The following is an 11,248-nucleotide window of genomic DNA, read 5'->3' as shown; positions in this document are numbered from 1 at the left end:
CAGAAAGATAGAATGCAGAAACAGATACATGCAGGGGAATACAGCTGTGACTGCTAGAATGATTTGAAGGTACTCCAAGAAAAAAACAGAAGAAATTAACTGTGGAGCTGCATTCAAACATGTAAAACCTTATTAGAGTTTATAAAAGAAGACCTATATGGGGAGGCATAATGTGTTTCCCAACTCGACATTATAAATTTACCATTTCTCCAAAACCAGTCTATAAATTCACTGCGATTGCAATCAGAATTCCAACAGGATTTTTTTCTGAAGATTGAGAGACCGAATCTAAAGTTCTTATTGAGACAAATGGTTTTAAAAAATGAATAATTATGGAAGTAAGTTGTCTTCCAAGATATCAAAATATCTCTTGAATCTGTATTAATTGAGTATGGACTCAACACAGGGATAAATAGTTCAATAGAACCTCATAGAGAATTTAGAAACAAATTCATGTAGATGTTAAAATTTGGTTTACAGTAAAAATGGCATTTCTAATGGAAGAGCAAGATGAATGTTCCATAAATGATGTTAATACAATTGACTCTTCAATTGAGGAAAAATATGTAGCCCTATCTTAGGCCATATACAGAGAGACATGAGGAGTCTTGATGAGGAAGGGAGGAGGAGAGGGTGTGCTACTACAGCAGGTTTACCTAAACCTGGTTTGGTGAGCTACAAGGTGATGCTTCAAGATGAAGTTTAAATTTGCTGGTAAAACACACATACTTCATAGAGAGGTCTACCTATCAGAAACACAGTTGGTTCAGGCTACTATAACAAATAGACCATAGAATGAATGGCTTAACAATAAAATAGTTATTTCTCACAGTACTGGAGGCTGGAAAGTCTAAAATCAAGGTGATGGCAGATCCGGTATATAGTGAGCGCCTACTTTCTGATTTGCAGATGGCTGCCTTCTCATTATATCTTCACGTGGTAGACTGAGAGGTCATATCTCTTCTTATAAGGGCACTAATCCCATTATGAAGGCTCCACTCTTATTACTCCCAAAGGCTCCCTCTTCAAATACCATCGCATTGGGGATTAGGTTACAACATATGATTTGCTTTGGGGAGGAGGCACAAGCATTCAGTCAATAGCATTAGCTAACCTGATTTTCACCTTTTCTGTGTAGTGCTGGTAAGAGGAGAACGATGAAGTATCTGTCATCAGCTCTAGGCTTGTGACAGAAAGTGGGAACATTACACAGTCAGTATGGGCCTGAAGACTTCGAGTGGTCAAGCAGTCAACATGAGAGAGAGCCAGGTCACCATCAGATAGAGCACAGTTATCAGAGATGGCTGTATTCTCATGTGGTACTGATTTTATTTTTAGTTCTTAGGTTTACTATTTTAAGTATTGGTTTGGGGTATGTGGCATTTTAAATAGGGTGGCCAGTTCCCTGGGATGTGGCATTTGAGTAAAGACCTGAAAGAAACAAGAAAATGAGCCAGGCATCTGTCTGGGGGAGAGCCTTCCAGCAGAGGGGATGGAAGGGCAGAGGGCCATGAGAGGGAGCAAGGGGCCCTGTGTGGTCGAAGGGGAGTGAGTAGGGGGTAAATACATCAGAGAGGTAACAGAGGCCAGATCATGTTGGCCTTAGGAAGGGAAATCAGATAGGGGTTTTTTCAGGGGTGTGGCCAACAAGTTGACTAGCCAATAGTTTCCTGTGCTTTGAGGTTCACAGAAATGAAAACCAGCAACAGTGCTGTGGGCATAGTCAAGGAATTGAGAGACAGGGAAATGGGGTTTACCTAAAGATTGAAAAGCACCTTGGAAAAGTTCTGCTTGAAGGAATTAGGACTGAAGAATTAGCAAAACGGGGCCAGGTTTCAAGGTGAACATTCTATAGAAAGCTAGAGGAGATGGTAAGTGTGGGGTGGGCTTACCTCCTACATAGATTCCACCAGGGCCCACCCACTCTTTAGTTTAGACAGCTGAGATTTGCTCATCCTGTTGTGTCATGCAAATGCAAATTAAGTACCCATTTCTCCCAGTAAGATTGTTTCTTCAGTGCTTCCAATATAGAAATTAGGAAGCTACCACTGTCTTTGGTTCTCAAATTGGCCTTGGTCCAACCATGACCTTGACATCTATGGATAAAGAGCCGTGCAGTCACCTTCAGGGTGTGATGTGGGTCCTAGACAATTACCTGAGATCTAAAGGCAAACTATAGGCATTATTCCATCTGCAGGGTGATTTGTTTTTCTCTTTTTGTCATTTGTTGCTATTCTTTGTGTCTTAAAAATGTAACTTCTCTGTGGCAGGTGCTCATTGACCAAACTTTGTGGAAGAGAAAAAAGCCTGGGCTACCTACTTCAGATACCTAGTCCTCATTTCCTACACTAATGGGGAAAAAATTTAGGAACCAACATTAACCTGACATCCTCTGTCTCTTCTAAGCCACAGTGACAAACAACATAGTTGAGAGGTTAATTGGCATCTGATGGAAAGTCGGGTGGACTACAGCTGTTTCTTATTTGCCCCAAATGTTTACGCATGTAAATGTTAAGTCAGAGAAGTGGCCAGTGTGGTTTTAGACCTCAATGTTAAAGTGAATTCAGATTTTCGCCCACAGGACAAGGAGTGGTAATAAATAAAAGTCTGTAATTAATAAAATCATTTAAAACAAGAGAGAAGTTACAGAAAGAGTCTTTGTTCTCCCCTCCTACCCTCTGTGTTTCTATGCAGACTCTTTTAGGGTCAAAGTTTGTTATATTTGTTCTTTTTAACTTCCAATTGCCTTTCTTTTCATTAAAAGAACACTGTCCTTCTAATTGTTTCCCAATTAGAGAGGCAGAATTGAGCTGGATCCGTGGTGTGTGGTTTTTGGAAACTGCTGATGTATGTTGGGTAATTTGATTTTGTGGCAATTACAACAATTAACCATGAAATATCAAAAGCTGCCTGGTATTATACTTTAAAATGAGCTCTGTGTATGAGACCCGTGCCTATATTTTCCATTCATGTAACAGAAATGTTTAAAAAATGGTTTCATGACTAAAGCACAGATAAAATTAGAATGGCAAGAGAAGAGGATCTATATATGTGATCGCTTCCAAAAGCAGAGAAGCTAGAAAGACACATGTGACTCTATTCCTTCGGTCAAACCCAAGGGTGATTTATTATCCATTCATCACTTCTTCTGAATGAAGCTATGAAGAGTAGTCCTCTGAGGTTTTTTTCTCACTCAAATATCAGGTGCTTCAGTAAGGAAATTCTGCAGTAGGGGGAAAACCTGGGCTATACAGTTTGTGGAATTTGCTCTCATTTCCTTTTCCAATGGGAAAAAAATTCCAGACCCAAGTTTATGCCAGTGTCCTGTGGTAAATCTTGGAAACTCAAGGTCAAAGCTTATTTGTTTTTAGTAACTTTGAAATTACAATTGCATATGATATAATTATTTCTCTGGATGAATAGCACAAAATAAAGACTTCTCCAGTACTATACCCTCTAAGTTTCTTTTGTCTTTTTTTCTAGCATAACACAGCTGGTATAAACTGTGAAAAGTGTGCTAAGGGTTATTACCGCCCTTACGGTGTTCCAGCTACTGCCCCCGATGGCTGCATCCGTAAGTTTCATTTCAATCCAGTGTATCTTAGACTGTGTATCCTGCTTTGAGAAGGTCATAAGGCTAAATTCTGATCAGATTCCTTTCTTTCTCTCCTTCATATTATTGGTTCACTCTTTACCATGTGACCTAGACAGTTACATCTCTCTAAAGATTTCTTATATATAAATGGAAATGATGATATATTCCCTATGTTAAATAAAATGTCCTCAAAAGTCACTAGGAAAATACTAAGCATTGGGCCTGTCACATAATAGGCCTGCAACAAATGTCAGTTCTTCTGTTTCCTGTTGTTTCGACGTTTCTATGATCTCCAGTAATTTCAAATTTTTGTCAAAAGTGGTATCAAGACAACATAGTAAAAATCTTACAAGGATTTAATAATAGTCATAATATTTAAAATAGCTACAATTTATTGAACATTTGCTATATGCAAGGCATTAGATACTTTCAGAAATGTCTTATTGAATTATCATAATAAATTTAGAATATTGTATTATTATTCTAATTTTTAGATATAGGGAAACCAAAGGGTCTGAGTAGTTAAATATTTTAGCCTGGGTGACAAAACCATAACTGGTAGATCCAGGATGTAATTCATACCTGTTAGGAGCCACTGTGCCGTACTATATCCATTATATACAAAAATGCCACTGGTTCTTCTTTGCAGAATTAACCGTCAGAGGTGAGGTTATGGACTTTACCCTACATGTGTAAACTATTCGGTTCTTTTCTATTCTTTGGCTGCCACAGTTGGAAAACAACTCCAGCCCTGAAATTGGCCTCTGTGCCCACCATCCCCCAAATTCATTCTTCATATCATTAACATTTTAGGGCATCAAAGTCCAAAGAGTGTGTGGATTCTGATCTATCTCTCTCTAGAACATTTTTAGATAACCATGATCTAGTTTTCCCTCCCCCTTCCACATCATCCCACGAAGTAATATGACCATCATTTTTCTTGTGCCCACAAAAAATAAGCATTGACTAAAGAAAACAGACAGCATGAATGCAGTCCCACCTTGTTTAGGAACCTCAATTTTCCATCACTTTTCTAGTTTATTTTTTTGTCACTGAGGTGGTCTCATAGAGATAGTAGAGGCTTAGCATAAATCCTAAACAAATTAAGTAAAGGACGGCAGGAGAAGCCAGCTTGGGAGGAGAGGGTCCTTGTTGCTCACAGCTTCTCCAGTCTCTCAGTCCCTCATGGGACATACACTTAGCTGAGCTATGATATTATTTTTAGTGTCCAAAATGAGGACCTGCCAAGTCAAGGGAAACTCCCAAATGAAGGTGTTACCAAACTTTTTATACTCCAAGTATGTCCCTTTGAAATGCAAACCTAATAATTGTATTGGTTGCAAGAACTGCCTTAGTATGTCGTTAATACTCAAATCTAGCATTTGTGTTATGGGTGCAATCTTGCTATGCTGTCCACAGATCATATATCCATGTCTGGGCATCCCACACTTGTGTCTGCATCACAACTGTGTAATGATGACCACTGTGTAGATATTCACAGTTGGCTTATGACCAGGAGCGACTGTGCCTAACAGACCTGCTAGGAGCTTCAGGACACATCCACTCACCCAGCCCCTCTGATTGTAGTTGGTGCAGGCTTTGCCTCTTTTTCAGTGAGCTGAGCAGTGCTCAGTGTAATAAACTACATTCTCAAGAACATCTCAGTGTGGATGTCATTAAAGCTCATTTCTAAGGGCCCATGGGGTTCAGTCAGTGGGAACCATCAACCACATTTAAAGTGGTAAAAAGGATGTGCCCTTTCAAGAATGACCGTAGACCAACGATAAAGTATTAAGCACTGCCCGTGAAGTATTGGGACATATTTGTCTTATTAACTGCAGCGAAGGACTGACCTTTGAAAACTGGAATTTCTCTTAGCTTGCAGCTGTAACTCTGAGCATGCAGATGACTGTGAGCAAAGCTCAGGCCGCTGTATCTGCAAGCCAAATTTCCATGGCGACAACTGTGAGAAGTGTGCAGTCGGATACTACAATTTCCCATTTTGCTTGAGTAAGTACTATTGTAGAAGGAGAGGCCTCCCTTCTTGGCACATGCTGGGCTTTGTACATTAACACCTGAGGGCATGGCAGATGGGGTGGGGTGTGTGGAGGGGAGGCAGTAATGGGGCAAGGTAGGTGTATTTATGTGAAAGTGTTCGCAGAAGTTTGGAATATTAAACTCATATCTGTATGTTTTATAGTGTTATCTATCTTCAAAGTGTTAGGTTATACGATAGACATCACCATTTCAGTAGGTCAGAAGGGTCAAATATTGGCAATTTCAACTTAATAGTAATCCACGTTTGTGGTTTTTCATCATTAACCTAGAAAAAATGTCACGGGCTTCCAGATGTTCATTTGCATATAGTGTATGTTATGTTTTGGGTTTCCAGGAGGATGTGTTTCCTCTTTCCCACTGTACAATGAACCAAATTATTACGGGTCCCCATTTTACCCCACTGCAATGATCTAAGTGAACATTTTGGCATCTTGGAGAGAAAAAAATATATATTTGTTAGAACATGAAGCAGAAGAGTCTTTGAAATAGGCTCTGCAAATTATGACAAGAACCGTGGTTCTGTTCTGCAACAGTATAAAACTGCACTTTGGTGTAAGGACAAAAATATTTTAAGACAAAGCCTCCCCATTGCTACATTAGTTCTTGCCCATTCTCACCCTCACAACTCTACAGTCTCAGAAAAAGCAGTTGAGTTGAGAGGATCTGGGGGCAGGACACATGTGAATAAGGAGACTCTATGTCCTGACTCACACCTGTTGTCCCATGGTAATTATTAAACTACCACCCACTTTCAATGAAAAAAAAAATGTTTAAAGCTAGTCTAAAAATTTTACATTGAATAAAAAATGAAAAGCTAGTCTAAAAATTTTACATTGAATAAAAAAAAAAAAATGATTCTAAAAGAACCAAGCTTATTCTTGCTTAGACTGAGACTTAGATATTGTGAGCATGAAATATCCAATTCTATAGACTGAGACTATAGAATTTATGCTAAAAGAACCAAGCTTATTCTTGCTTAGACTGAGACTTAGATATTATGAGCATGAAATATCCAATTCTGTTCATTACTATACAAATCGGAATGTCTAACCAGTCTGGTTTCAATTACTAGATGCATTTTAAATATAGCCATATTGGCTTTCTTTAAAGTGATCTGCACATGCTACTTTTCACTAAGTTAAAGAGGGCTTCTTTCCAGGTAGTGAAATTTAAAATGTTATTTTACTGTCTCCTTAATCCTTCTCTGTATTTTTAATAAACTATTTTTCTAGGAATTCCCATTTTCCCTATTTCTACTCCCAGTCCAGAAGATCCAGTAGCTGGAAATATAAAAGGTAAATAACCTCTATTTTGGTTTAACTTTGATGAATATATAAGTAAGGGAGTGAGTCAGGGAGTGAAGGGAGCCATTATGAAGATATATTAGCAATCAGCGTCCTACAACAGCTCTGCAGGTGTCTGGGGAGAAGCATCCAGACACAAGAGAGAGCAAGGGCAGAGTCGCTGGGGCAGGAGCATGCTGGGAGTATTCACTGAATAAAAGGGAGACAAGGGGTGTGAAAGCAGAGTGAACGAAGAGGAGAGGGGTGAAAAAGGGAAGCTCCGGGGGCCAGATGGTGGCCCTCTTCAGCCATTGCAAAGATTTAACCTTCTCCTCTGAATGAGACGGGAGCCACGGAGAGTTTTGCACCCAGAAAAGACATTGTATATGGATCTTTGTGGCTATTGTGTTGAAAACCAATTGTAGGGGGAGAAGAAGCAGGAAGATGTCATGGGAAGCCATTGCCATAATCCATAAGGAAGAGATGATGGTGACTCATACCCAGGAGGTCTCAGCAGAGGCAACAAGAAGGGGACAGATTGTGGGCATAATCTGAAGATAGAACTGACAGGACTTGCTGGGGGATTTCGGGACTGGAAGCGGGATATGAGAGAGAAAAAGAGGATACTTTTGGCGACTCCAAGGCTTTTGGATGGAGTAAGCGAGAGAGATGTTGCCATCTATTGAGACAGGAAAGGCCGTAGAGGAGAAGGAGGAGCGCGTGTGCTAGGGGATGGGCGGGCGGATGCAGTGGTGGAAGTTGGGGGACACTTTCATCTGGTCGTTTCCTTTTTTGCTCTGTCAGAAAGTGAGGATGGGAGGAGGTCTCAGAGTTGAGGAGAGAGAAGATCTGAAAAAATCACTCTAGAATGTGGGGGAGTGAAGGGGAATGTCTTAGGATTTGGGGGCAGCACAAAAGGCTCACCTGAGTTCAGGACTAACATGATCCAGTTTCCTTTCCCATGCTGTTTCCTGCTTCTGCCCTACCTGTACCCGGCTCCTATGAATAAACCATAGCACTATGCGATATGTGGGGCACTGTCTTAAGTTTGCGTTGAACACCTGGTCACTGGGAGACAGCTGCTCTGCTTGACTTGGTTTCTGATCCCCACAGGGCCTACCGTGCTATCCTGCCCATAGCGGGTATAATCAAGTGCTTCTTTAAATGCTTGTTAGTTGACTAGAATGGAACTCGGCTTTTGAACTTTGATTACAATGCACATCTCTGGTCTTCTGCCACAAGAATGTTTTAGATCTCCTACTTACTTTCTGTTTATAGTAATCCCTTTCTTATTCAATTTCTTTTTCTCCCCAAGTAGACTGGTGACGACTTCAGGAACAGAAATTTAATTGAACTTGAAGGGAAGTTCAGACATCTGTTACACAATATTAGGGAAGCCTTAGAACACAGCCTCAAGGAAAAGAAGTTTAATTAGTGCAGTTAGACTTATTTGGGAATTTGAATGCACAGACATCCACTTCAATCTGATCTTTTATTAATGTATTACCAAAAGAACCCACTCAATTTGGGGCTTAACTCCTGGCAGTGAGCATTAGAAGCACAAATATCTCAACTGCCAGAAGATGTACGGTACTGGGTAATACTGCGCACCCTTCAATCCCCAAGAATTTTAATTCTTTAAGACGCATTGATGCTTTCATGTCTTCTAATACAGTGGTTCTTGGACAGGACTGTGTTTCAGAAGCCTTTGCTTTTACAAGATATAAATTCCTGTGTATCACCCCAGATCTTAATCTAGATTTCCAGAGGTGAAGCCCAGGCTTTTATTTTGAACAAGTTTTCCACATGATTTTGACATATGTCTCTTGTTAAGATCCACTTTTCTAGTTAGTAAAAATTTCCATTTAGTGGTTGGCAAACTTTCCTATGAAGGTTCAGATAGTAAATATTTTCAGCTTTGTAGGCAAAGTTGCAATACTTAGCTTTGCTGCTGTAACAGGAAAGCAACTACAGGCAATGTGGAAATGAATGAACTTGGCTGTGTTCCAATAAAACTTTATTTACTAAAGCAGAGATGGATTGGTGCTTAGGCCATAATTTACAGATCCTGGGAGTATATCAGAATCTCTGAATTTCAGATTCAATTCTCAGGCAATGGTGTTTTACCAGGAGATTCCAATATGCAGCCAAGATCAAGAACCACTGCTCTAGAAAATCCATATGCTCAATTGCAGACACTGAAGCTTTGAAGCAAAAGGACAGAAGAGTTTTTCAGATCAGAACATTTGCAGGTTTCTCATTGTATTTTATGACCCTGAATATTATTAAGGTTTTCTGGGTCCAAGTGATTAGTTATATCTACTTAAGATTTATTTTCAGGAAGTCAATATATAATTGACACCTCTCAAGGCCTCCTTTTGAACATGACAGCATACGCAAAACATACACACTAGAGGGATACTAGCCTACAGACACATGTCCACTTTTATTCCTCCAAGTTCAAACAAAGAGCAGAAACAAGCAAAATCAACAGCTACAGAAAGACTCTAGGTGCTTGATATGATCTCGGGATGGTTATGTAAAGCAGCCCAATTGGCCTGAAGACATGGCTGTTCAGGGAGTCTTTTGACAAACAGAGTGGAAAGGTTTTGATTCCTCCAATCACTTTGTTAGGAGCTACTTGCCATTGCCAAAGTTTTGATGTCTGTGTGGTTGAAACTAAGGATGAGAACTCTGAGGTCGGGGTGACAGCCACTGGGCATGCTTTCCTGACTGTGTCCCTCCTCCTCAGGCTGGGCATTTATTCTGCCTGGCAGGGTGGGGCAGTCACTACTAGCATGGAGACCTGCCCTATAAGGCTTAGAGAAAGACACACAAATTATCTGTTTGGAAGCTCAGTGTAGACGCCAATAAAATAGAATTCAAGGAATTGTGTATACTGAAGAGAACTGTAGTCTTGAATATTTAGCATATGCTTCATTCATCGAACTTCTCGTAAGTGCCTATTCTGTACTAAGCATGGACAAGGCAGCTGCACAGTCCCTGCTCCCTGGAAGCTCTCAGGGAGACACACAGGTAAACAGTTGTAGCAGCAGGTTAATGCTACGACTAGCCAAGAACACAAAGCCATGGGAGCATAGAAGGCATATCCTACAGCCCCTAACAGAAGGGAGGGAGGGAAGGCGGGAGAGCAGGTGGGAAGGAAGGGAACGAAGGAGGGAGGGAGGGAGAAGGGAGAGGTTATAGAATGGCTTTCCTAAAGCAGGAGGAGGAGGCATCTGAGCTGAGTCTTGGAACATGAAGGACTTAGCCAGGCAGAAGGGCAGCTAAGAGAAAACATGGGGATAGAAGAGAAAATATGGCAGGTAGGTCACTGAGACTGAATCAGGGGGAAGGAGGAAGAAGTAGAAGAAGTGAAGTGTGGGGTGGGAAGAGGAGAGGAAAAGATGAGAGTGAGCAGCCAGGCTCAGATGTGCAGGGTACAGGGCAGAGCTGCACCTCATCTGAGGGGACACCATACCCACTGAGGGCAATGCAGATTTATCATAATGATTGTATAGCAAGTGACAGGAAAGCATCTTGAGGAAGGGACATCTTTTTCTAGTTGGGCAAAGGTGCTGTGTGGGCTGCTGGCAGCCTGGAAGATTTTAAAGGATCTATTATTTCACACACGTCAAGGACTGTGAGTTGTGTCATGAAGGCATTCGGTCACTTTTGAGGAATTTAAACTGGAAAGTGATATGAAAAGAAAGATCACTCTTGTCACCAGGAGAGAAAATGAATTGGAAGGGGCAAGATGGGAAACAGACGGCCTGGTTAGAAAGCTATTGAAGTAACAAGGAAGAGATTCTGAAGGAAGGCTCTGGAACTTTGGAAGGCGAGGAGGATTTCAGGGACTTTCCTGAGATCTAGTCACTATGACTTGGTGATAGGTGTGGGAGGTGAAGGTGAGGGGCCCAGAGGTTTTTGGCTCTGGCACTGTGTGGGACTACTTGCTAGACAAGGAAAAGAAAATATTGAAAAGTGAATTTCAGAAACAGAATTTAAAAAAAATAGGTACTACATGTTTTCTTTCTGTTTACAAATGGTTGTAAATTAGGATTCCTTGGACCTCAATGCCAACATAAAGTTCAAGTTTCTTACTTAATTCTAATGCCTTGTTTAATGCTAAGACTGTATTTGACAGTAAAACTTTTCCTTTCTCAATACCATAGGGCTGTGGTATTGAGAACTTGTATGGGAGCTGGGATGCAGGGTCAGGGCAGTGTTAATGCCAGCCTGGGTTCCAAGGCTTCTTTTGTGATGAATGTGCCTTTGAACACTCCGATGCCCTTTTTGCCAAATTAGGTGA

General features: G+C 40.8%; 1 protein-coding gene across 1 annotated transcript in view; it reads left to right on the top strand.

Moving 5' to 3' along the window:
- LOC107196266 (laminin subunit alpha-3-like) overlaps window positions 1–11,248 on the top strand; it is a gene marked incomplete at its 5' end in the record, with an annotated part of 108,991 nt that overhangs the window by 76,524 nt on the left and 21,219 nt on the right. The window contains 3 exons of the mRNA XM_025038548.1: window positions 3,484–3,574; window positions 5,474–5,605; window positions 6,886–6,948. Coding sequence (XP_024894316.1) covers window positions 3,484–3,574; window positions 5,474–5,605; window positions 6,886–6,948 — 286 coding nt within the window. The remainder of the gene's footprint in view (window positions 1–3,483; window positions 3,575–5,473; window positions 5,606–6,885; window positions 6,949–11,248) is intronic.

Source organism: Pteropus alecto, unplaced genomic scaffold, assembly GCF_000325575.1.
Source record: "Pteropus alecto unplaced genomic scaffold, ASM32557v1 scaffold146, whole genome shotgun sequence".
In the NCBI taxonomy this organism is placed as follows: Eukaryota; Metazoa; Chordata; class Mammalia; order Chiroptera; family Pteropodidae; genus Pteropus; species Pteropus alecto.
This window is presented reverse-complemented; position numbering and strand designations above follow the sequence as displayed.